This window comes from Bos mutus, chromosome 18, assembly GCF_027580195.1.
Source record: "Bos mutus isolate GX-2022 chromosome 18, NWIPB_WYAK_1.1, whole genome shotgun sequence".
Classification (NCBI taxonomy): Eukaryota; Metazoa; Chordata; class Mammalia; order Artiodactyla; family Bovidae; genus Bos; species Bos mutus.
In genome coordinates, this window is record NC_091634.1 from 37,696,195 (window position 1) to 37,721,917 (window position 25,723).

Sequence of the window (25,723 nt, forward strand, 5' to 3'; positions counted from 1 at the left end):
CAGTGCCGTGGCCTCGATCTGAACCAACAACCCCTGAGCCCAGCTTTGAGTGGGAGCTGGAACAGGAAGCCAAGAGGGCAAAGCAGCCTTTGCGGTGTGTTTATCTTCTGGAAAGGAGCACAGAGAAGCAGATGTTGCGTTTCCCAGGCAACATTCTCCTCCGCATTGAGGAGAAGGGCCCTCCAGTGGAGAAGCTCTCAATGGGGGTGAGGGCAATAAGATGGGGTTGCTAGTCACCCTTAACTCATGCAGCAGGGGTCATGGGGATGTATGAGGTACTGGCATAGGACTAGGGTGGCACAGGCCATGGAGTCCTGTCCCTGGGTGTCACAGCAGGCACTCAAGGCTGTGCAGGGTTTTCTCTCTGGCTAATTAACTGCACGGTTTGGGGCAAGCCACCCACCCCATCCTCCCCAGCCTGCCCACACCCTCCAGCAGTCCTCGGTCCTATGGCCTTCGACTTCACTTGACCTTGCTCTAAAGCAACAGGGGCCCAAATCTAGCCCACGTGTGCCACCTGCCCGACTCCTGCCACCTCCACACCTGTGTACGTGCCCGACTGTTTACTTCCGTCTCAGCTTAAGTCAACTCACATTCTCACTTACATATGTCTTGAAAGGAAATGGCTTCACAATTTAATCAGCAAATCAGCAACCCTTGCCAGAAAGATGAGGCCAATAAAACCAGTAAACCAACATCACTCAGTTCTGGCAGATGCCATCACCTGCCCAGCACTTGAACCAGGCCGACTTCCTCTTGTTTAGACAGAGAATCAGCCATGGAGTTGGAGAATGGAGTCTCTTCTCACCAAGAGATTCCAGGGGATTTGCTGCCCTTCATCCTGGCCACTTAAGTCACCTCTGGCCTCACCAGGGGTGGCACCTGAAGCTTGGGAGTTGGGGGGTGCGGGGGCTTGGGTGGGGAGTGGGGGACGTTGCCCCGAAGGATTCTAAGCTCTGCCCTCATTTCTGAGGGGCAGGGCCTTCTCCATCCTTCATTTCACTGCAAATCTCCTGGAGATTTGTGGATGTAAAAGTTACCAGCCCTCCCTGCCATGGCCAGGACTAGGACATGTGTATCTTATTAAAGGGGACAGGACACCAAAACCGCTTCTGAAATGGAGAGAAACCTCCTCCTGTCCTAAACTCTCTCACCGCTGCTGTGACCCGAGAGCCCTGAGGGGTGGAATGGGGAGTAGGGGCAGGTGTGGGCAGGCACGGGTAGCCCCGGATGGTCGGCGCTCCCCACTTACGCCTTTCTCTCCTGGTCCATCCTGTTGATCTGGCCCCCCACGAACACGCGGATCCTGCATTTGCTCCATCTCTTCTTGCGGCCGAGGAGATAGGGGATGAGGAGGGTGAGGCCTGGCAAGGAGGGTGCCGTGAGTTAAGAGAAAGATGCTCTCAGGATACAGCCTTGTCTGGGTCCCGCTCCACTCTGCCTCTAGCAACCCCATCCCTTCTCTTGACCTCAGTGTACTCATCTCTATAGTGAGTTTGCCAGGTGAAACCAGGGTGAGACAAGGGCTCTGTGGGCTGGGGTTTACTTGAATGGCATGATGCTTTTATTTATTTTTTAAAAATCTGGGGGGCTTCCCTGGTGGCTCAGTGGTAAAGGATCTGCCTGCCAATGCAGGAGACACGGGTTTGATCCCTGATCCAGGGAGATCCCACAGGCCTTGGAGCAATAAAGCCCGTGTGCCACAACTATTGAGCCTGTGCTCTAGAGCCCGGGAGCTTCACTACTGAGGTTGCATACCCTAGAGCCACTGCTCCGCAACAAGAGAAGCCACCACGATGAGAAGCCTGCACACCACAAGAGAGTGGCCCCTGCTCGCCACAACTAGAGAAAGACCCACACAGCAACAAAGACCCAGCATAGCCAAAAATAAAAATGCTGCTGCTGCTGCTGCTAAGTCGCTTCAGTCGTGTCCGACTCTTCGAGACCCCATGGACTGCAGCCCATCAGGCTCCTCCATCCATGGGATTTTCCAGGCAAGAGTACTGGAGTGGGGTGCCATTGCCTTCTCCGAAAAATAAAAATAAATTAAAAAAAATTATTTTGGCCTTTCAGGATCTTATTTCCCAGAATCAGGGATCCAACCTGCGCCCCCTGAAGTGAAAGTGCCCACCAGGGAATTCCTGTGCACAAGGCTTTTAAATATGTGAGCCAGCATTTAGGGGGGCGGATTTAAACGAAGATCATGGCATCCGGTCCCACCACTTCATGGGAAATAGATGGGGAAACAGTGGAAACAGTGTTAGACTTTATTTTTCTGGGCTCCAAAATCACTGCAGATGGTGACTGCAGCCATGAAATTAAAAGACGCTTATTCCTTGGAAGGAAAGTTATGACCAACCTAGATAGCATATTCAAAAGCAGAGACATTACTTTGCCAACAAAGGTTCGTCTAATCAAGGCTATGGTTTTTCCTGTGGTTATGTATGGATGTGAGAGTTGGACTGTGAAGAAGGCTGAGTGCCGAAGAATTGATGCTTTTGAAGTGTGGTGTTGGAGAAGACTCTTGAGAGTCCCTTGGACTGCAAGGAGATCCAACCAGTCCATTCTGAAGGAGATCAGCCCTGGGATTTCTTTGGAAGGAATGATGCTAAAGCTGAAACTCCAGTACTTTGGCCACCTCATGCAAAGAGTTGACTCATTGGAAAAGACTCTGATGCTGGGAGGGATTGGGGGCAGGAGGAGAAGGGGACGACAGAGGATGAGATGGCTGGATGGCATCACTGATTCAATGGATGTGAGTCTCAGTGAACTCTGGGAGTTGGTGATGGACAGGGAGGCCTGGCGTGCTGCGATTCATGGGGTCGCAAAGAGTCGGACACAACTGAGCGACTGATCTGATCTGATTTCACATGCAAATCTAGATCGCTGTCATTTATCACTGTATGATCCACACATGACTTCTCCACTCTGTGCCTCAGTTTCCTTATTTGTAAAGGGAGTTAATAATCATTTTCACCTGGGGACTGCATTAGGTTAACCTATGTAAACCCTTGGTATCAAGCATATAGTAAATGCTCAGAATATCTTCTCTGTATCTAGGACTCTATCAAGGGTGGGAACAATAAAACTGAGAGTCACAAGAAAATCAAGAGAGCGTGTTTTTCTTTGGTAAGTGATGAATATGCCTACAGCTTTGCTGCGCTCCAGCTCATGTCTCCCACTTACATCACGTGCCCGTGACCCCGACGGCCTGTCCAGTCTGAAGTCCCTCCTCACGCTGACCTCACCTGCTCCTTTAAGTCCCTCATTTTACAGCTGAACACAGAGGGCCAAAGAAGGGACCTGGCCAGGCTCCCGTGAGGCCAGTGGTGGGCCCAGGGGCCCCATTCCTTTTAGCTGGGCCCCGAGGTCCCACCAGTGGCCTTGTCAGCGGCCAGCGAGGGAGGCCGAGAGTGGAGGTCATGGAAGGGAGGCAGCCAGGGGAGAGCCGGCATCCTGGGGCACTGACCTCCATCGTCGAACAGCCAGTAGATGTCGATGGTCTTCTTGCCCTGCTCCGACTGGAAGACTGTGCTGGCCTGCTCCTCCTGCACCAAGGCCTCGGGGTCCACTGCAGGAGCAGAGGGGCAGGTCAGGTGGGTGCGGAGCACAGGGAAAGGCCTGAGGCTGTCTGGGAACACAGCATGGGCTTGTGCACATGGTGGCTGGAAGCCCTTGCTGTGCGCATGCGCTGGGGACGCCCTCCTATGGGAGACTCCCAGGGCAGGGACCCCGGAAGAGCAGTGCTGGGATGTGCCCCTCCTCTGCTCCCAGCTTCTCTCTCCCTGGATTCTGGTTGGCTCTGGGGGTGGGACCATTCTCTTAAAAACTCCCCTGTGCCCCTCACAAATGCCCACAGGACACTCCCAGCCCCTGCACTGTTTCCCTGCTTCCCAGAGTGTTGTTGCCCCTCTGCATCGGAGCATGGCCAGGGGGCCCTTGGAGGGGCAGGACTTGGGCCCCAGAGCCTACTGGATGGTGTCCCACGATGCCTGGACTCTGAATTCTCCAGCAGGGCTGGAAATCTTTATCTTGCCCCTAGCCCCACTGCCCTACCAACTCCCTGTGACCCAATCCTAGGGGTTTCAGGTCACTGCCAAAAACAAAAATCTCCTGCCCTCGGCTGAGTTCCCCCGTGGCCCATCACTCAGTGCTCCCCAGGGTGAGAGCTCCCTGTGCCTCTGAGTTGGGGTGGGGGGACTGACCTGTGCCGGAGACAGACAGGTGGGCCCCGCCGGCCCTGGCTTCCTTGCTATCCTCTGCTGGATCAAACATAGGGTTAACTGAAAAAGAGGGGGAGCTTTGTACCCAGGCTTCTCTGGGGGCCCTCTTACCCTGGGGGAAGGTCCTGACTCTGCAGCTTCCACTGATCTGGTCTCTACCTCCCTGCACACTCCATGCACCCCCCACCAGCTTCCTGTCTGCTCAAACAAGGCATGCTCCTTCCCACCAGGTCTCAGCAGTGGGTGGGTGGCCTCAGAGCCAAGCGCCCTTTTTCCCCAGCCCTCTCCTTCTAGAAATAAGCGCCCTCCTCAGAGAGGCCCTCCTGCCCGCATTCCCCTCCATGTGGGCTTCCTCAGGACACCTCATGAGCTATCACTGCCTGCAATGAGTCCTGGGTCCACTGCGTTTCCCCCAGAATGTCAGCTCCTCCAGGGCAGACTTGGTTTTGTTCCCTGCTGCACGCCCAGCACCTAAAGCCACCTTGGTCAGGAGTGTGGCTGCTGCTCTGCAAATTCTGGTTGTGTAAATATTCATTGAACTACCAGCTGCCAGGCACACCCTCAGCCCATCGGTGACCTGGGTGAACAAGACCCAGGCTGGCCTGCAGCATCCGCTCCTCTCAGCATCACACCCCCCACACCCATTGTCTTTATATGTGTTATTTCTATCACGCTTCTAAAAATAACGAGTTCAGATCTGTTTACATGTGGCCTTAAATGTAGCACATCTCCCTACTCTATCCCCAGCTTTCATGGCCTCTCTGTGTGTGTTTTCATGCTCTGGAGTCTTCACGTGGCTCTTCTCCCCGTCTTTTTCTCTCTCCTGTCTTAGTTCCTCTTTATCCCATCTGGTTACAAATGTTCCCATGGTGATTCGGGGAGCTGTGGTCCAGTCAAGCAAGGCCTTGAACTAGTCACATCCCCTTTCAGGACCTCAGTTTCTCCTTTTAGAAATCTGATGATTTCCATCAAAAACTGACTTTCTAGGAGTCTGTGACCTTTTATTCCTTACTAATTTCCCCCTGTCCTCCCTGAACCACTTGGAAAAAAAAATGGGTTCTAGAGCTTCCTGGGATCCTGTTGTCTTTGACAGGGGTGTCAAGAAGGGGGGTACTCACTGTGCGCCTGCATCACCTCTGAGATGTTGAGGCCCTCACGCATCCTCATGACACAGACACCGTAGTTGAGATCAAAAGCGTCGCTGGAGAGAGAGGTCATGGGGTCAACCTGCTCTCGGCCCCGCCCCCAGCCCCCAGCCCCCAGGAGGCCTGTCTAGAGCTGACCCTGCCTCCCACCATACCCTTCTCCTCTCTGGGCCTCAGTCTCCCATCTGTTTAACGTGCAGGCAGGACCGGAGAGGTGGCCAGGACCCCTCTAGCTCTACTGTCTGAGGCACTGTGGATCCTGCAGACCCTCTTGGGGGAAACTGAGTCGGGCCAGTCTCGGAACCAGCCCTGTCCTCCTGATTGTTGCTGTTGCTCAGTTGCTAAGTAGTGTCTGACTGTCGACCCCATGGACTAGACTGTAGCATGCCAGGCCTCCCTGTCCTTCACTATCTCCCGGAGTTTACTCAAACTCGTGTCTATTGAGTCGGTGATGCCATCCAGCCATCTCATCCTCTGTCACCCCCTTCTCTTCCTGCCTTCAATCTTTCCCAGCATCAGGGTCTTTTCCAATGAGTCAGTTCTTCACATCAGGTGGCCATAGTATTAGAGTTTCAGCTTCAGCATCAGTCCTTCCAGTGAATATTCGGGGTTGATTTCCTTTAGGATTAACTGGTTTGATCTCCTTGCAGTCCAAGGGACTCTCAAGAGTCTTCTCCAGCACCACAGTTTGAAAGCATCACACGTGGCTCATCTTCACATCTCTACCAACAGAGGTGGGGATGGGAATTGCTACTCCCATTTGACAGATGCAAAATCTAAGTTTTAGGGAGTAACTTGTCTATGACCACACGCTAAGGAAGTGGCCAGTTCAGATCGGCCTCACTCATGAAGACAGCAGTGGGCTGTCTGTATGGTATGTCTGGAAGACTCCCACCCCACAAGTATATTAACTGCCTGGTTGACAGGGTGCCCAAGAGCCCACCATCAGGGCTAATCTACTAGGCTAAGCACTGCCCTCTCTGAACTCTAATCACAAGTCTCTGGGACAGGGCCCTTTAGGCTTCAGCAGTTTGGAGTTTTGGCATATTGAAGCCACTATGTAGGGGTTCCTACAGAGTGGGTATGTACTGCCTCCTGTTGTGATTTTGCTAGAGGCAGTGAGATGCACTGCTCAGTCATACAGCTGGTTCCCAGCAGACCTGGAAGCCAGGCCCAGGTCCCCAACACTCAGCCTCATGCTTGTTAAATGCCCCAGCACACTGCCTCTCCATACCCCATCAAGGCAGAAAAGCAGCTCAGGCAGGCATTTTCTGGACTTTGCACAGCAAGAAATGAAAGAGAACGGGTTTGGAGTTAACCCTGAAATCCCAGGGAGTTTATCCCCTGGTCCCATTCCCCAGCTTGTCGCCTCCTCGGAGGCCTGGTTTCAGTGGTACCACCTCACAGCTTGAGAGCTGGGTATTTGCAGGTCTTCTGCAGCCCCCAGGTAAGCACACGATTTTCACCTAAAAACTCACATTTTTGACTTTCTGAAAAACTAGAAGACCTGGCAACACTGGGTCCTCATTTCTGCCTGGCACAATTAGCTGGAGCCAGGGAACACCTGTTCCTTTCCGTTTGCCACAGTCCCCACTGTTCCCTGATGCCCCACACCTGGCCCACTTCACTGTTACTTACCTGTTCTCTGCCAATCTGGGTGCCTATGACCCACGGGACAGGGTGGGGGACCCTCCGTCTGTCTTTTCTTCCTCAGCTTTGAACCAGTGGACTCAGCTTCTTACAGCGCCCACTGCTTCCCCTCTCCTTCCCAAGGCCCAGGAAACGCCAAAGGCCCAAGTCAAGAGGCCTCAGGCCCTGCCCCGCCTGGTGACCTCACTCACTGCAGGATGCCAATGTAGTCTTCCACCGTGGCTGGGTGAGCCGACTGCCAGTTCTTCTTGAATCCGATCACCAGAATGTTGGGCTTCATCCTCCCGAGACCTGCGGCCTGCCACAGGGTGGGGATGTGGTGACGGGTCAGGCCTCTGTTCTGTGACTAGGGTGGAACTTGGTCTCAGCCCAGTTTCCCTCTCCGCCATGGGGTGGGGGCTCAGGAGAAATATCTCCCAGTTCAAGGTCCTCGTTGCCTGGATACACCCATGAGAAAGGTGAAGCTATAGCCAGAGTTATTCCCTGAGGCATCTGCAAGCAGGGCTAACAGCTGGACTGTCCCATTAGTTCTGGATTATCCCAGCTACTATTTATTTATGGAATTATTTCCTGTAACAGGGCACTTGAATTTGGATGTCAAGCTTAGAGTACTCCTGGGTCACCTAATCCATACATCTTTTATATTTCTCTTTTTTTAATGTTAAATTTTTTTTTTAATTTTTGAGGTAAAGTTTACATAACATAAAATCAACCATTTAAAAGTGTATAATTCAGTGGCATTTAATACATTTAAAATATCACACAATCATAACTTCTACCTCTGCTCCAAGTAGTTTTATAATCCCAATAGGAGAGCTTGTCTGCTCTTTTTTAATCTTGAGAAATACTGGAAACTATTGAAAAGGAGTCCCCTATGTTGACTCAGAATTAACAACTGTTATTTTATCCATGCATCCCACTTTACAAATAAGAACACTGAGCAATAAAAGGAATTGCCTGAATGGAATGTTCTAGAACTTGACCCGAGTGGTGGTTTCATAGCACTGAGTGGTGTCTGCATTTGTAAACATATATCAAACTCTACACTATTTCACTTTGCTGTCTGTAGATTATATCATTAAAAAGTCCCCAAACCACAAAATGTGTCAGCAGCTCCCACCGGTCTCCAAGGCAGTGTCCCCGGGGTCCTGGGCACTTGGAGAAGGTGCCCTGAATCAGCACATCCAGAGAGGGGGAGGAAGGTGAGACTCCCATTGCAGCAAAAGGGGCTTAAACTAGCCCACCGGGGCATCCCACTTCCAGGTTGCCAAGCAAGTAGTAAGGCCTCTGGGGAAGCCCCAGGCCCACCCACCTGCATGAGAACCTGGACACCGCTGCGGAGGTCCTCGGCGAGCACGTCGGAGTAGAAGGCTTTGATCTTCCTCTTGTTCAGCCACTTGGTGTGCCCGTTGGCGATGAGCCGGAGCTCAGGCATCCTCTGTTTGCGGGGGCCCTGTGGGTGGCAGGGACACATGACCTCAGGGGTGGCCTTTACCCTCTGACCTGAGACACAGTTCCTCTCTTGCCCTGGAGGTTGTCCCCTGGGCTCACTGCTGGTTTCCTTTACAGAATTAGGGGAAAAAAAGAGGAGGAGGAGGGCTTCCCTGTGGCTCAGCTGGTAAAGAATCTGCCTGCAATGAGGGAGACCTGGGTTCGATTCCTGGGTTGGGGAGATTCCCTGGAGAAGAGGAAGGCTACCCACTCCAGTATTCTGGCCTGAAGAATATAGTCCATAGGGTCGCAAAGAGTCAGACACACGAGGACTGAGCGGGAAGGCCAGGAGGAAGATGGAGGGAGCAGGTGAGGGGCTGGGCAGTGGGGAGAAGCCAGTGACAGGGACAGGGAAGGGGAGAGAGCCTGTCCAGGCTCCACAGCCCCTCCTTCAGCCCCTACCTCACCCTACCCCACGCCCACCCTTGGGGGTGGACCCGGTGCCCAAAGGCTCCTCCAGGAACACAGCCCCACCCTCCCTGCAGGGGACACTCACCATGAGCACATGGCCACAGATCATCAGGCTGAGGTTCCGGGTGAAGGTGCCCACGAAGTCCACCAGGGCCGGGCGGAAGTTGGGGGGCCCCGTGAGCACCAGGCACTGGGGGCTGAGGAGGGGAAGGGAAAGAGCAATTAGGACAGAGTTGGGGGTGTGGATGCCAAATAGAGTTGCTCCAGGCATTGTCCCATCTCCAGGACTCCCTTCCTAAGCAGAGGAACCAGCCCGTGGTCCTCCCATCCATGACTCCTTTCCAGCTCTCTCTGTGGCCAGCCACCACACTGGGTGTTCCTTGTCCCTCCTGTTCAGGCCACCACAAGCTCCCCTGGGGCGAACCTCCCTCCTGCTGCTCCACCTAGTGTCCCTGCTCCGCCCAGCACAGCATGGTGTGAGCAGAATCAAGACTGCGAGTAGGGAGGCCCCTCACTCATGAGATCACTGTGTTACTGGGTAGAAGAGGCAGCCAAGGCTCACAGTCAAGGGTCACTACCAGACTCAGTTGGAACCAGACAAAACTGGCCATTCACCAGCTGTGTGAGTTGGGGCCCATCACTTAACCTCTCCTTGCTTCAGTGTTCTCATCTGTGAATGGGGTTAGCAGTTTCATATACCTCAGAGGGTTGTGCCGACGCTGTGTAGGTCACCTAGCATAGGATTGACACCTAGATACGTCCGATCATTAACATTGTGATCTGTTGGGAAAGGGATTCTGGAGGTACAATTTCCCTCACTTAGGAGGGGAATCAGCTTTGAAGAGTACTTGGGAGAGGCTCAGCACAGTCAGCCTCACAAATTATAACATCAGAGCACCCTTACGAACACAGGTGGCACTTAGAATCTGTAGGTTCTACATCTGCAGGTTCAACCAAGTGTGGCGGGGACTTCCCTGGCGGCCCAGTGGCTAAGACTCTGCACTCCTAATGCAGGGGGCCCGGGTCCACCCCTGGTTGAAGAACTAGATACCACATGCTGCAACTAAAGATTCTGCACACTGAAACAAAGATCAAAGATCCCACGTGCTGCAAATAAGACCCAGCGTGGCCAGAAAATATTTTTTAAAAAATCAAGCATGGAGATTGAATCTGGATGTGGGACAGTGGACAGCAAGGGCCAAACGTACTAGGCTTTCTACGTAAGGGACCTCAGCACCTGAGGATGTTGGTATCTGGGCAGGGGATGGGAGGTGGGGCTGGATCCAGGCCCCGGTGGACACGGAGGGATGTCCGTGTTGTCTGTTTTTATCGCGCAGAGCATATTCCACTGTGGAACTTAGGTACAGAGAGGCCACTAGACTTGCTTGGGCCCCACTGGGCAGCATCTACTCTGGTCTCCTGACTGCTGGGCGATGCTTCCCGACCCTGCTCCCTCTCCGAGAAGGGGCCGTGCCCATCCTGGGTCTGCTGGTCAGGTGTCAGGTCTTGGCTGGGGATCTCCAGAGCAGGGTCAGAGCCAGCCCTGCACCCCAGGCACCCCGAGCCCGTGCTCACCGGTAGTTCTTGATGTGGTCCTCCACCTCATTGAGACCCACAGAGTAGCTCAGGGCCAGGTTGTAGGAGCCCGCCTGTACCGAGGAGCCCCAGTTCACCTCTGAGGTTAGAAGTCACGGGAGAAACCAGACATTAAGTACAAGGGAGGGAATGTTGACCTTTAGGAAGCAAACACTCATGGGAGCAGTTGACAGCCTGTAGTTCTGTTCCTAACCTTTGCACTTACAATATGGCTACACGCTCAAACATTATACATTACATCAAGCTATTGAACTCTACAAACTAGTCTCCTCCTTTGACAAACAGACCTTCACAATGACCTGGAAGGCCAAGTTCAACTTGAAAGTTCTAGGCTTTCCTGGAGTTCTTTATCTCACTCTGAGAGTGCTGTCTCCTGGGATCTTTGCCTGCCTGCGTGTAGACACCCCTGCCCCTGTGTCCAGGCTCTGACTGCCTGCCTTTCTATCAGGCAGCCCCTGGTCTGGTACGCACACCAGCAGGCCAGCCACTCTCCGGAGGTTGGACCTGAGCAGGCAATTCCAGGTCCTGGGTGTCCAGCAGGGGGTGGTGTGGGCTCTGAGTGGGCACACTCCCTGGGGGCTCCTCACCCCATGGGGAGGGATGAGGCTGGAGGACCAGAGGGAGCCCTTGGGAGCACAGACTCTGAGACAGGCCCTCTGGCTGAGCTGATGGGCAGGCTGGCTCAGCAGCCTCAGGGCGAGAAGGGGACGCCTGACCCCCAGGGCCGCCTGAGACACACACCTGGCTTCTTGTAGATCACATAGAGCAGGAGGAAGAGGACCACGCCGATGGCGATGAGGGCCGCCCACCAGGTGAGGAGGAACATGATGACCACGGAGATGATCGCCCCAAACAGCGCTGCCCACTTGCTGTAGTATCGGAACGAGGGTCTCCACCCTGGTGGGGGGCACAGGGCTCGGGGGTACACTCAACACTCTGGAGTCTCCCTCTGAGCCAGCACAGCTGGGCAGGGTCGGGGTGGCAATGCCCATAGTGCCCAGAGCCGGGGTCCCAGCCTTTGCCCACCCATCTTGCTTCCTGGGATTGGGCTTGGAAGCACTGATAGAGCCACACGCCTGCTTTGGTTGGCACCCTCCCACGTGAACAGGCTGTACCAAAGGACAGGCATCCGGCTCTGGCCAAATATGGCCACAGGACACCCAGCGTCAGCAACACTGCTGGCTTCCGGGGCTCGCACAGAGCCAAGGGGGTGAATGGAGGGGAAGGAGTTAATTCTGCAAGGCCCATATCTGCAGCTGTGCCAGGGCCACCACTAGTGAAAGCCACCCCACGGCACAACTCCAGGGCACCGTGGTCCACGGTCTAGGGAAAAGGTGGCTCAGGGACCAGCTTATTAGCAGTTTCAGGCCAATTGGAAAAAGTCTTCCTGGAAGACTCTTTGCTGCCATCTGCCAGAAAGTATTCATAATAAACATATAAATCTATGATGTCGTGAGTGGCGCCCCCTGGAGTTGGGCAAGTGCAACCTGCAGCCTCTCTGGTGATTTTCTTCCCTCTCTTGGGAACCAGGTTCCTGACTCCCTTAAATCTGGGGGAGGAAGGCAAGAGAAAAGTCTCTGCACGCTGTAAACAGTGTATGAATCCATGCAGAATGTATGTACATTGTAAGTGCCTGATAAAGGATAGCTGTTATTATTATTATTGGAAAGTTACCTTTAATTGACTTCAGTTTGACAGATGACCTTGGTCTTCCCACCTGCATCCATGTCTTCCACGCCCCCTCTCCATACCCCAGCCCCAAGTGTCACTTCCCATGGAGAGACGAGGGCCTTGCTTACCAGGAGAGTTGGTGATGGAGGCATGGAAGCAGCTGAAGTTGATGAGGGCGTAGGAGCACAGGAAGAAATTGGAGATGATGGGGGCGATGGTGTTGAGCTCAGCTTCAGGGACCCAAGGGAGAGAGGAGACAGTCTGTTGGGCAGCTCCATCACAGAGTCCCCAGAATCCTCCCTCTCAGGGTAAGGGAATGCCAGATGGGCCACCAAGGCTCAGTCTCAGCTTTCTCATCTGTGAAAGGGGCTCATCATTTTGTGAATCTCAAAGCCCATTGTTTCGTAACAATGGAGGATGGAGAGGAATGCAAGGGTGGATCCTGTCAGGCTACAGGATGACCCAGGACAGTGACTGTCACTTCTTTTGTGACCACAAATTGTAATAAGAAATACATCTTACAACGCAACCCAAGACACATGCCATCTGTTATCTGAAACCTTGGGGCCATATCACAGTTCCATCTGCAGTGGAAGCCTGCTCAAGACCTGACTCCTGCCCTTCCCTGTCTGGCGAGCCCCCTGCCCTGGCACCCTGGCACACTTCTGCACATGAATCCTTGTCTCAGGGCCTGCTTCTGCACGATCCCCTAACAAGACAAGCGCCTCTGTGTGCCGGGTCTTCTGCACACAAGTCCATTGAATCAGCACAAGAACCTGACCAGGAACATCTGAGATCACTGTCCTCCGTCTGAGGTCCAGTCAGAACCACCCAGATGAAAGGACATCAGATTGGAGGAGGGGGTGGACCGCAGGGTGAGCAGGAAACAAGCAACAACATCCGGGACCCCGGACCTGACCAGGTGTTTCCAGCCCTGGGTGTGGCCCTCCTGCCTCTTCATCTGGTGTAAGACCCAGTCTGGAACGTTTCCCTCGAATGGAAGTGGGGGTAGATCACTAGGCTATGTCTCCTGGGTTGGCGGTGCCGGCCTAAGTCGCAGGGATTCAGCTGTGGCAGGAAAGTGCCCCCCAGCCAGGGGAGGTTAACCAGTCACTGACCCTGGCCCCATTCCTGCATCGGGAAGAGGGTCAGGGGTCTTCATGGCCACTGCTTTTGCTTGGTCGGGTCACCTCTCTCCTGGCAAGTTCTGCCTTGTTGGCTAAACTTCAGAAAGTACTGGGGAGTGGGCACACATGAGCGTGTGCATATATGAATGCGTGTGTGTGTGTGTACATACGTGGTCTCTTCCTGCCCATCAGCGACACACCCTCTACGCATTGTTGCTCCCATTTTGCAGACAAAGAAACCGAGGCTCTGGGAGGTGAAGTACCTTCTCCAAGGTCACTCACCTGGCACATGGCAAAGCCAGGATAGAGGTCAGTCTAGCTAACTGATTAACTGGGCTCTTTCTCCAAGGGCATCCCCTGTCTCAGACCCCAAGGGACCCAGTAGCTCAAGGTCTGAGAAATGAGGCTGGTGTAGCTTCTGCACCTACAGAGATAGTGACCCAGCTGCTTGTATCAGCTCCCGAGGAGCAATCAGTCGCTTGCCCTGTGCTCCCAGTGTTTCCTGGGGGCTGGTTCAGACCTGGGGAGGGAGGGCCCAGACGCTAGCACACAGGAGGGCAGAACCAGGAAAAGCAGGTTGGGCCCTGCCCTGTGGCCAGCCGGAGAGGTGGCGGCCCTGCGTGCCCTCGGCCACTCACCGATGATGATGAAGGCCACAGCGATGGCATAGGCCAGCAGGTAGCCGCGCACCGGCTCGTTGTTCTTGCCATAGCCTTTGCCGAAGAAGCCGATGAGCGGGTACAGCTGGTCCAGGCACAGGCACTGTGGGCACAGGGCGACACGCTCACCCCTGGCCGGGACCTGCCCGTCCCCTCCCCTGCGGCCACCTGGACCCCAGCCCCTGCTTGCTCTCTCCGTGACCTCAGCAGGGCACTTCCTGGCTTCTGTCTCTGTGAAAGCGGGGGATATCCCGCCCTCTCCACTTCACCACGAAGACTGAAAGGGGGCTGATCACATCGGAGGGAGACTGGGAGGGTGGGCTGCAGACGGGGTGCCAGACTGTGCAGGGAGGGTGCGGGATGGGAAAGGTGGGTGTTCTTCAAAGCTCAGTGCAGCAAGGGGGCTGCTTCCTGCAAGCCTTTGGTTTCCCACCTCCTTTCCTTCCCATCTAGACATGAGGTCACATGACTCCTCCGGCCTCTGGAGGTCACCTGGCCTCTCAGACTCTCCCGCCCCCTCCTGAGGCCTCACCTGGAAGACTTTGGCGGCAGAGACGAGACAGGCCAGGGCAGAGGAAAGGGTGGCCCCAAAGATGCCAGCTGTGATCAGGGGTGCGAAGCCTGACACCATGCTCATAGTCTGCGGGGACATGGGGTTCAGACCTCCGAGGTGAGGGGTGGGCCCAGAGCCCCCACCCGGGTCACCCCAGTCCCCATGGCAAGCAGGGGCTCCGTCTGGAAGCTTCCACCTGAGCCTGCAACCCTCACTGGGGACCCAGTGCCTGCGGGGGCAGGAACTGGGCCCGGAGCCCCTATCTGAAGCTCTTTCCCCAACCTTGAGCCATCCCCCCAAGCCTTGTCTTCTCCAGCCCGTTCCAGCCTCCACCCGGCCCTCCTGGCGTCCGGTGGGGCTGCGCGTGCCTGGTAGTAGTTGATGAGGCCGTAGCGGCAGCTGCGCTGCTGGGCGCACTCGGTGAAGTTCCAGCCGTAGCCACAGGCCAGCCCCTCGCAGGCGCCTGAGCCGGGGGTCACCGTGTCATTCAGCCCCCCAGAGGCATCTCGAACCACACAGGAGCCTGGGGAGGAAGGAGGGTGTGGGGAGGTCTCCCTCCCTTCCTCCCTCCTCCCCTGCCACCCGGAAAATGCCGGTCACTTCTGCAGAGGGCGAGATGCTGCTGCTGGGCCAGCTCTTCCTTTACTTTGTAATAATGATAATCATTTTAGCTCTATGTGGGAGCACTTTCGACATGCCAGGCCCTGTGTTAAGCATGTTAAACACTCCTGGGAAGCAGGTATTTCTATTATTTTTGTTGTTGTTGCTATTCTATAGAGGCACAAGGAGCCTAAGTGACCCGAGGTCACAGTGTCCTCCTTATGAGGGAGACCTGACTCTCAGGCCCCGAGTGGCTATGACTGGGCCACGTCCCTTGGCCATCTGTGAGCAGCTCACCTCGCACGGTGGTACTGAGAGCAAGAGCGTGTGTGAGGGTCTCAGTGAGAGGCGAGTGTCAACAGCCCAGGCCTGGGTCCAAAGCCCACCTCTACCACTCAGGCTGTGTGACCTTCGGCGGGTCACTTGACCTCTCTGAGCCCTTGCTTTCTCCTCCATCAAAAGGCAGAAATGACCAGTGCCTGGATTAAATGTAATAAGGCATGTAAAGGACTGAGCACGTGATAATAAGTCAGTTGCTAGAATAATCTTCCTCATTCTCAGCATCACTATTTTCACTATTATTCCTAGAGTTGGAGCTTGATTTTTCTTTTTTTTTTTTTTTTTGGAGCTTGATTTTTCCTACAGGATTTTACACCCTTGAATCTGTAACCTGAGGTTTGAAGGGATCAGAGGAGCCTCGTCTGACCCCACATCTCCACCACAAACTACCTCCCACCATAAAGATGTTCTGGTTGCCACCATGGTGCCCCCCACAAAATAAAATCCACGGCTCCACTTCCTGGTGTTGCCATGCCTTCCCGGCGCGGCCCTCCCTGTTAGAGAGCCGACTGCACCCTGTGGCCCCTCCAGTGCTCTGGGCTGTCAGCTTACCGATGGTGGCCGAGATGGCCAGGTAGGAGACAGTGGTCCAGAAAATGGCCATGAGTGTTCCCTTGGGGATGGCTACTGCAGGGTCCTGGAGGAGAGAGGGAGGGAGAGGGGGGTCAGGCAGCCCCACCCAGGCCCTGCCCTTGTCAGGCTGAGGGTGGGGCCACCACCCCTGGCCCCTCACAGCCCTTTCCCAAGGGGCATCTAGAGATTGAGCACCCACAGAGGAGGACGGGAAAGAAAGAGGGTGGCGGCTGAGACCACACCCAGGGCCCTGGGAGCCAGAGGCAGGGAGAGGAACTCCTAGCAGTTCCTCTGGTCCCTGAGGACACCTGGCCAGTGCTTGCCCTGGGGGCGGCGAGGGGGAGGGCTCCGGAATCAGCTTGTGTGCGTGCATGAGTGCTCAGCTCTGTTTGACTCTGTGCGACCCCATGGAATTCTCCAGGCAAGAATACTGGAGTGGGTTGCCATTTTCTTCTCCAGGGGATCTTTCTGAGCCAGGGATCGAGCTCATGGCTCCCTCGTCTCCTCACTGGCAGGCAGATTTCTTATGACTGAGCCACCTGGGAAGCCCCCTGAGCCATCCTGCCTGCGGTCAGATTCAGATGATCACTGGGCAGCCTGCCTGTCCTCCCAGGCCTCGGCCCCTCCAGCCTCACAGGGATGCTGGCGAAACAAACCCATCCTTGTCAAGCTCCTAGACCAGGACCCAACTCATCAGTTGGGTTTGCTGCGTGTAATCCCCATTATGTGTCAAGTGATTTGTTTGATTACATAGCCAGGAATATATAGACCAGGCCCCAGCTTCCTCCTTCCTCTCAGAAGAAGAACTCTGCTGGTGCTTTCCTGGCAGCAACAGCAGACGTTCACAGCCACATCACGTGCTTCTCTCTTCCAGGCGCTTCTTCAAGCACAACTTCCTGAGAGGCGGCTGGTGGGGAAACTGAGGCCAGGGAGCCAGGAGGAGGGCCCAGTTTGCAGAGCCTTAAGCAGCTCAGCCCTGACATGTCGAGGTCCATAGCCTCAGGCCCACCCCCAGGCGGCACTGGTCCTGGGTGGAAGGATATAGGCTGGGGGTTTTACAGCAGGTTTCTGGTCTAGGTATAGACCCCAGCCTGGAGGGGAAGGCCACGTCAGCCATGGGAAGTCAACCTGCCCGCCTTCCCTGGGCCATTCTGCTCGCCACTCAGCTGGCAGATGCAGAAAGCATCAGAGGTGACAAAACTTGGAGGGACCGTGACACTGTTCAAGTTCATGGACAAGTCAAAACAAAGCTGGCCATGGTCTAGCTCTCTGCCTCAAACACCGGGGGCCTGAGGTGGAACCCGTGGTCACTCTGTGATGACGAGGCCCTGAGGCCTGGCCCAAGGGAGGAGGTACAGTGGGATCTTGCCCACACAGGGCAGATGGTGTGCCCACCACAGGGAGGACCACAGTGCACTGGGGAGCAAGGTGAGGAGACGCTGCCAGAACCCCAGAAGGCCTCATGGTGGAGGGTCGACTGAGGGCACTCTGAAGGCGCTGGGTGGGGAGGAAGGGGGTGGCAGGCCAGAGAGAAGTGGGAGCAGAGGTGCCGAGCTGAGGGAGGCTGGAGTCTCTGGAGCATCCTAGCTCTGAGGTCTCTGCTCTGCAGCTGTGGTCCAGCCAGCCCTGCCCTGAGAACCAGGAGGGCTCGCTAGGTCAAGCACACAGGGTCCCTGGGCCCAAGGCCAACAGACCAGGTCAACGTCCCATCTCACCTATGATGGGATGAATAGTGTCTCCAAAAATTCACATTTATCTAGAACCTTAGAATAGGGCCTTATGTGGAAATAGCATCTTTGCAAATGCAATTAGTTAAGATGAGGTCATACGGGATGAGGTGGGTCCTCCGTCCAATGACCTGGTCCTTGTAAGAGGAGGAGAGATCACAGAGACATGCAGAGGAAAGAAGGCCACTTGAGGACAGAGGCTGAGACTGGAGGGAGGCAGCTACAAGCTGAGGAGCCCTGGGATTGTTGGAAGCCTCTAGAAGCTGGGAAAGATTAAAGGCAGGAGGAGAAGTGGTCAAAGGACGAGATGGTTGGATGGCATCCCCGACTCAATGGACATGAGTTTGAGCAAAGTCCAGGAGATGGTGAAGAACAGGGAAGCCTGGTGTGCTGCCGTCCATGGGGTCGCAAAGAGTCGGACATGACTGAACGACTGAACAACAAAAGAAGTTGGAAGAGGCAGGGAAGGATTCTTCCCTAGAGCCTTCAGAGGAGCACAGACTCTACAGACACCTTTGTTTGGACTTTTGGCTCCTAGAACTGTGTGAGAATAAATTTTCCCTGTCGTCAGTCACCAAGTGGGTGGTAATGCATTATAGCACCCATGGGAAGTGAATACACGAGGCCTCCATCCCGCCCTCACATCTTGGTCTGAAGTCTCAGAGCCCAGCTCACAGGTCAGGAGTATCTGGGTCCACATCCTGCCTAGCTCTCGCTGGCTGTGCACCTTAAGACCAGTCCCTTACCCTCTCTGGGCCTCAGCAGCCTCCCTACTCACCTGTGAAATGAGAGTAGGCTGGCACATAGCAAGTGCACAAGCCAGCTCACCAATGTGAGCGGTGAGGTGTGAGCTGTGTGGTCACACCGCCTGGCACAGATCCCACGGCAGTCACTAGGAAGTCCCTTGTCTCGGTCCCCATCTCCCCATCAGAAAATTGACTTCATAATAACGCTTTCCTTGGCTTTAGCACAGGGTGGTTGTGAAAAGGAGACCTCCCTGATACTGTGGTCATGAGACTGCTCTGTAAGTGCTAAAGGGTTGGGGGATGCACGGGGTGAATGGAGACAATGACATCTTTGTCATCACCCCTTTAGGGCTCGGCTCCCATGTCACCTTCTCAGGGCTCTCTGGCCACCTTAGTCCCACCGCCGCCCCAGGGATTCCCTCCCTGCTTCTCTGCTTGCTTTCTCTCCCCATCACTCAGCCACCATCAGGCAAACTACACGTTTCACTTATTTATTTGCCGATTGTCTCCCCACGAGGCATGTGAGCTCCGTGAGGGTGGGAGTCTGTGTGTTTTGTTTACTGCTGTTTACTTCCTGTCCACAAGACACTGGCATCAAACCAGGGGCTCAAAAAATACTGGGTGAGTGATGAAGTTGTGATGAAGTTGAGCCTTCGGTATTCTAGAAACTTGGCATTCCAGCTCCTCTGCCCTCTGTGTGCAGGGCCCTGGGCAAGCCCCCGAGCCTCTCAGAGCTGGGTCTGCTCCTCTGTAACGTGGGGACAGTGAAGCTAGAAGACTATGGTGGCACCAAGGGTATTATTTGTAAAGCAGGAGGCACCCGGACTTCCCCGGTGGTCCAGTGGCTAAGACTCCGAGCTCCTAATGCAGGGGGCCTGGAATTGATCCCTGGTCAGGGATCTAGATCCCACGTGCCTCAGCTAAGGCCTGGAACAGCCAAATAAATAAATTAATTTAAAAAAAAAAAAAAGGAAGGAGGCATTGTGCTGGCCACAAAATGACACTGACCTTGACAACTGGCCCTTGGCACTTCCTCTGGGCTAGGCACCGTGCTAGCAGATTATGTAAATTAGCACGCTGAACCCTTCCTGCTCTGTGAAGACATGGCTGTGTGAGTCCCATTTTACAGCTGGGGAAGCTGAGGCCCAGAGAGGTTTTTAAGGGACTTGCATAAAGTCCCCACGAACAGGACTACTCTTTGCTGAGGACGTGCTGTCCCAAGGAATGGGCAAGGGGCCAGAGCCAGGAGGAAAGGGCCCCTTTAGGGCGCGAAGGCATTTAAGACAGAAGAAGGTACCCCTACCACCCCTAGCTCCGAAACAGCTGCTGGGCCCTGATGACTGCACACTGGGCTGGTCAGTAATCTAAGAAGCTTGATGAAGCATCTAGATAAATCCCCAGGCTGCGATTTCTACGACAGGGCTGGGAGAGGGAACCAGGCCACTGAGCACATGCCTGCGCTCTGCCAGGAGCTCAGGACAGGCAGACCAAGCCCCTGCTGGCCGCTGCCCAGAGAAGCGAGGGAAATGGCAAACACAGCCTCCCTCTGAATTCCAGAGCCAGGCTGCATTCGAGAATGCCTCCAATGCACGATTCTTAATTCATTCAAGAACGTGATCAGGGAGCACTTTCAAGCAGACCTGGAGGTGGAGGGTGAGGGTTCCCAGCACAGAGCCAGGCTCCTCTCTCTTCATCCCCACGTGTGTACCAGCTCCTTGGTTAACCCCTGCTGGAGAGGGCTCCGCCGGCACCAGCTTCACCTCCACCCAGAAGTGTTGCTGGAGCTCCTGCCACCTCAGCCCGCACGTCTCCCCCACTTTATTACATACTCAACTTCTGCTCTTACACTTCCCGTTTGCCATATCCCACCACTATCCACTCGACAAACAGGCACCAGGCACCTAGTGCTCGCCAGACTCGCAGCTGGGAATGGGGACACAGAGCGAACCCTCAGCTCTCCAGATGCGGGGGGGACAGAGACGTAAGTGGCCTGGCACCCCTACCCTAGGGGAACTGTGACGCTGACAACAGGGCAGGGAGAGATGTCAGGATGGAGGTGTTAATCTGCAGGAGGGACAGATCTTTGCAAGGTGAAGAAACGAAGAGGGGGAGCCCCAGGTGGAGAGCACAGCAGAGGCAGCGGTGGGGAGGAGGAACAGGGGAACGGGGGCAAAGCAGTAGATCCTGAGGGCTGGGCAGGGGTCACGGAAACAGCAAAAGTTCCTCTGGGGCTGGGGCCTCCCAGCCCAAGACAAGGAGCCTGCCCGATCAGGATGGTGGAGGGCCCAGGGAGGCTGTGCCTGATTCTGTCTGAGTGTTGGAAGGTCAAGCTGGCTCAGTCTCCCCCTTAGGCTGGGAGTGCCAGGGTCAATGGAGGAGACCAGCCCATTTTGGGGGTGGCATTCAAGGCCTAGAGCGTTGTGGTGCCAGTAAACCTCCTTGGAATTGAATGGCCTGAATGGGATGGATTTGGGCTGGTCTGGATTGAGTTGAGCTGAAGTTTAAAAGCTCTGGCCCTGGGGGCTCAGTGCCCAGCCCAGTAGGACATCCTGGGAGGAAGGAGCAGGAAGTGGGAGAGATGGACATCCTGCTCACCTTGAGGTCCCCAGAGATGTTGGCTCCTGCCAGGATACCTGTGGCCGAGGGGAAGAAGATGGAAAACATCCCGAAGAAGCTGCCGTCCATGCCTCTCCATTCAGGCACCAAGTTTTGGACAAAAATGTCCGCTGGAAAAATGAGGCCTGAGTCAGGGCCTCCTGGAAGGTCCGGCACCGCTTGCTGGGCCCAGCCAGGCAGGCAGGGGGCTCCCATGGCAGCTCGTGCCTCCCCGTGTAACTGAGCAGGATCCTACGAGGCCTTCCCAGAATAGACCCCTGCCCATGTCCTCTGCCTGCCTTTTGTCTGGTAGGGAGAAAACTTTAGTCAAAGACGAAATTTAATCAGAGAACTGAGAAGATGTAGAGAGAACGGAAAACAGTCAAGTAAGACAAAATAATAATAATTTAGCCATTAAACAAAGTACCTCCTCTTTTGCCACAAGGGCTGTAGATAATATTCTGAGCCAAATCCTTTCCAACTGTTCTGCAGCCACTGACACCCCCACCAGGTGGGAGAAGTTAACTGCATGCTGCCCACAAGTACGTAGACCCCAGACCAGCTGGAACCAGAAGGTTGATGATGCTGACTCCCGACCCACCTCACCACCAGCCAATCAGGAGAAGGTCCTCGAGCTGGTTACACCCCCACAGCCCCCTCCCTCTCCCTGTCTTTATAAACCTTTCCCTGAAAGCCTTCAGGGAGTTTGGGTCTTTTAAGCATTAGCTGTCTTGAACTCTGCTTGGTGCCCTGCAATGAACATTGCACTTTCCATCACCACAACCAGTAGATGGGGTTTACTGCACACAGGCAAGTGGACACAAATTTGGCAAGGTAACAGAGCCCTCAGAATGGGCCAGATAGGTGGGGCAGACTGTCTCTATCTCCAGAGCCACAGGCGGGGCTCCAACCCACATGTACCTCGGTAGCTGAAGAAGCCTTTGGAGGCCTTCTCCTCGGATGGGGGGATCAGTGTCCCCACCAGATAGTTGGCGAACGAGACCATGATGACGAGGAAGAAGAGCACCTGGGCCTGGGGGGAGAGGAGCCTGGAGGTCAGACAGCCTGGCCCTGCCTGTTCAGGGAGCCCCAGCAGGGAAGAGCTTGCCCAGGTCCCTCACTCTCTCATTCATTCAACACCTATTATGCTGCAGCCAAGCTCCTGTCTTGCAGACAAATAAGGAAGGTGAATCTAGTGAATGAACGGGGGTGTTACGGGGACTGGGTTGGGGCTCCTTTAGCAGGGTGGCCTGGGAAGATGTCTTCAGGTTCCTAGAGGAGGAGGGTGAGGGAGCAGCAGCATGACAGGGGCATTAGCTTGCTGCGTTCAAGGAACTGGGAGAAGATGTGGAGTTGGAGGTCAGAGGGTGAAGGTGAGGAGGGGATACAGGGCCATGCTCGCCAAGCCTGCCGCTGAGGCCTGACTTCTCTCCCCTTGTTTCATGCTGAACCTCTGATCTGGGGCTGGGCCCAGGTTCAGAGGATGCTCACATTTCCCTAGGCCCTGTTACAGTAAGGTGTGGCCATGGACTGCGTTCCGGCCAATGGGATATGAGCAGAAGGAATATGTATAACTGCCAGGCTGGGCCGGAAAAGTAAAGGGAGGGAGGACAGGGATTTTCTCCTTTTCACCCCCTTTCCCCTTCCTGGGGCTTCCCTGGTGGCGCAGTGGGAAAAAATCTGCCTGCCAATGCAGGAGACAGAAGATTTCATCCCTGGGCTGGGAAGATCCCCTGGAGGAGGAAATGGCTGCTGGCTGGGCTGTGGCCATGGAAGTGGGGGCTGTCACGGGCCAGGCAGATGAAGGCCGCACCGCAGGGGTGGAGAGGCCACAGGATGGAAGGAGCCTGGGTACCCCCCACACACCCTGCGGCCACACACACCCGAGAGAGAAACAAACAACTCTGGCTTGAGGCTCCCTTCCTTGGGGTCTCTGTCACCCGGCAGAGCTCAGGACCCGGCTGATACACACAAGAGATGGAAGCAGGAGCAGGCCCCAGGACTCCGGCTTCTGCACTTGACCTTGCCCAGCCCCCTCTCCAACCTCCTGCCCTCACCTTGGACTCCCACTCCATGCCAGCAAGGGAGATGGCCAGCAGAACAGTGACGGTGACCACGCCGATGATGCGGATGTCATTGGTGGGGTCCACGATGGGCGAGCCATACTCCTGGGGGAGGGGACAGGCCAGGCTGCGTGCTGTCTCCACACACCCCACCCCTCCAGGCTCCTCCACCTTGATTTACCTCATTTATGGGTGTCTGCTTACAGGAACACACACACTCAACCCCCTTCCCTGCCAACAGGCCCTCCATAGCAACTGCTGCATGGGCCTGGCAATTTGGCCCTAAAGGCAACACGCACCCTGGAAGGTGGTTTCTGGGAATAGTCTTTATTTGCTGAGATCATCATAGTCACCTGCAGTTGTCAGACTGTGGCTTTGGTCCCTGATGGGAAAGCTGGGCAGAGAGAGGCAGGAAGGCCTGGCACAGATGGGGTGGGGGAGGATGCGGCAGGCCACCTGAGCTCCCTCTGCCCAGGCTCCCGCCCCTGCCTCACCTGGAGCAGGTCCCGCACAGTCTCTGCAAAGCCCACGGTGTGCATGGCCACGCCCACGGCATTGGCGAAAGCAAAAATGAGGCCAATGGAGCCGCCTAGCTCTGGGCCAAGACTCCGGGAGATGAGGAAGTAGGTGCCACCTGTAGGGGACAGAGTCAGGAGCCACGACACAAGAGGAATTGTCTGGCTGGGATGGACTTGGGGTAGGCAGAGCTGAGGCTGGGAGGAGGTGAGCATGGGACCCAGTGGTCCATGGGGGAGGAAAGACCCAAGGCCACCCCGTGGGTGTGGAGAGACTGCCCAAAGCGTACATCTGCAACCAGAAGAAGCATTCCCCGTTTGGGCCGGGGTGGAGGGTAGGGAGTGGTTCAGAGATCTGCCCCCGGGGTGAAGACTCAGGGTCCTACCAGAGGAGGATCTGGGGGCTGGGGTGGGGCCTACCTGACTTGACCTTGCCGTTGGTGGAGATGGCGGAGATGGAGAGGCCCGTGATGGAGGTCACGGTGACCGAGAGCAGGATGATGATCCAGGTCAGGACTGTGGGGGCGGGGATGTGATTGCCCCAAAACTCAGTCAGAGCATTTCCAGAATGAGAAGCCTGAGTCAGCCAACCGATTCACCACGGGACTTAAGTTACTTTCCTTCTCTGAGTTTCAGTGTTCTCATCTGAAAAACGGGTCTCTGTCTACCTCATGGTATATTCTGAAGAGCCAGGGAGTTGATAAGCCAACGTGTAAAGGATCTTAAGATATGGATGGGGAAGTATTTTTTTTTTTAATAATAAATAATAGTTACCTCTTGCTGAGCACCTCTGGGTGCCAAACCCTCTGCCGTTTTACGCACATCAGAGGAACAGTTATTGCCACAATTTGCTAATGAGGAAACTAAGGCTCAGAGAGGTTAAATGCTTGTCCAAGGTCACACAGCATGCTACAGAACCAGCAGCTGCTCTGTCCTTAGTGAGAGGTCCTAACCCAGAAGCTCTGTGGGAGAAATTTGGCTCCAAGAGGTTGACTTCCTGAGGGCAAACTGAGCCAGGGAGAGCCCCCAGGCCTGCCGACCCACATGCAGTGCTCCTCGACCGCACTGCCCTGACCTCAGCCACTGCAGGGCCCCGGGGGGCTCCATAACCCGAGTTCAAGCCTGGGAGGACCAGGCCCCTTCCCCCGCATGCCAGAGGCAGCACTTACCAATGCCCGCCTGGGCGGTAATCCAGGGGAGCCGCAGATACAGAATCACACCCCAGATATTGAGCATGCAGCGGATCTGGGAGGAGAGGGGCGTCAGAGGCCACCTGGGGGCCGGGTACCCCAAGATCAAACACATACATCCCTGTCCCCAGTCATGGCCGGGCATCAAGCACCTAGGGGACACCTGGGCTCTTTCTTTGCTTCACCCACTTGAGCGGGTACCCACTTCAGTGCCTCTCTGGTTCTATGGGGCAGGGAGGGGAGGGGTACCCAGAGACCCACCTGTCCCTCCCACCACTCTCCTGCCCTCCTTCCATCGAGGCCTGAGGATGGGCGGCAAGTCTAACACCCGTCACCCCGCCCCAAGCCCAGGGTCCTGTGTCTGCCAGCCCCAGTCATGGCCCAGTGGCCAGCTGTTGGCCCACAGCCTGGCATTTAGGGAGAACTAGGCAAATGCCAGCTGAGCTGATGCCCCACATACAAGCAGAAGTCATGGCTCAGGTTGCTGTGATGTCAGCTTCCAAATTTAAAGCCAAGCTGGAGACCACAGCTGAGGCTGGAATTCCCACATGGGAGGGAGGTGGTGGTCTTTGGAGTGGGACAGGTGGCAATTACAAGTTCTGGAGATTTCTTTTTTCTTTTAGTCTTTAAAATTTTTAAATTTAATTTAAAAAAATTGAGGTATAGTTGATTTACAATATTGTATTACTTTCACATGTACAACAGAGTGATCCAAAATTTTAGGCCAGGAGATGGCGAAGGCCTGCATATGTGCTGAGGTACTGAATGGGGCCCACACAAGGCTCTGAGCACCAAGGGAGGGAAGGAGGCCAGACGCTGGATCTAGGGGGAGGGGTGACCATTCAGATG

The 25,723-nt window shown here is 55.1% G+C and overlaps 1 protein-coding gene across 4 annotated transcripts in view; it reads right to left on the bottom strand.

The window, feature by feature from the left end:
- SLC12A3 (solute carrier family 12 member 3) overlaps positions 1–25,723 on the bottom strand; it is a 40,082-nt gene that overhangs the window by 12,877 nt on the left and 1,482 nt on the right. For 2 of the 4 annotated variants that reach the window (XM_070386855.1, XM_070386854.1), the window contains exons 3-22: positions 24,854–24,929; positions 24,105–24,200; positions 23,664–23,803; positions 23,164–23,274; positions 22,028–22,139; positions 21,107–21,237; positions 16,018–16,102; positions 14,895–15,049; positions 14,506–14,613; positions 13,953–14,076; positions 12,316–12,417; positions 11,258–11,413; positions 10,496–10,595; positions 9,006–9,117; positions 8,331–8,471; positions 7,210–7,316; positions 5,342–5,424; positions 4,236–4,283; positions 3,470–3,571; positions 1,253–1,364 (exon numbers count right to left, since the gene is read on the bottom strand). In XM_070386855.1, coding sequence (XP_070242956.1) covers positions 1,253–1,364; positions 3,470–3,571; positions 4,236–4,283; positions 5,342–5,424; positions 7,210–7,316; positions 8,331–8,471; positions 9,006–9,117; positions 10,496–10,595; positions 11,258–11,413; positions 12,316–12,417; positions 13,953–14,076; positions 14,506–14,613; positions 14,895–15,049; positions 16,018–16,102; positions 21,107–21,237; positions 22,028–22,139; positions 23,164–23,274; positions 23,664–23,803; positions 24,105–24,200; positions 24,854–24,929 — 2,201 coding nt within the window. Of the gene's footprint in view, positions 1–1,252; positions 1,365–3,469; positions 3,572–4,205; positions 4,284–5,341; positions 5,425–7,209; positions 7,317–8,330; positions 8,472–9,005; positions 9,118–10,495; positions 10,596–11,257; positions 11,414–12,315; positions 12,418–13,952; positions 14,077–14,505; positions 14,614–14,894; positions 15,050–16,017; positions 16,103–21,106; positions 21,238–22,027; positions 22,140–23,163; positions 23,275–23,663; positions 23,804–24,104; positions 24,201–24,853; positions 24,930–25,723 lie in introns of all 4 variants that reach the window. The other 2 variants (XM_070386853.1, XM_070386852.1) reach the window with 1 other exon arrangement.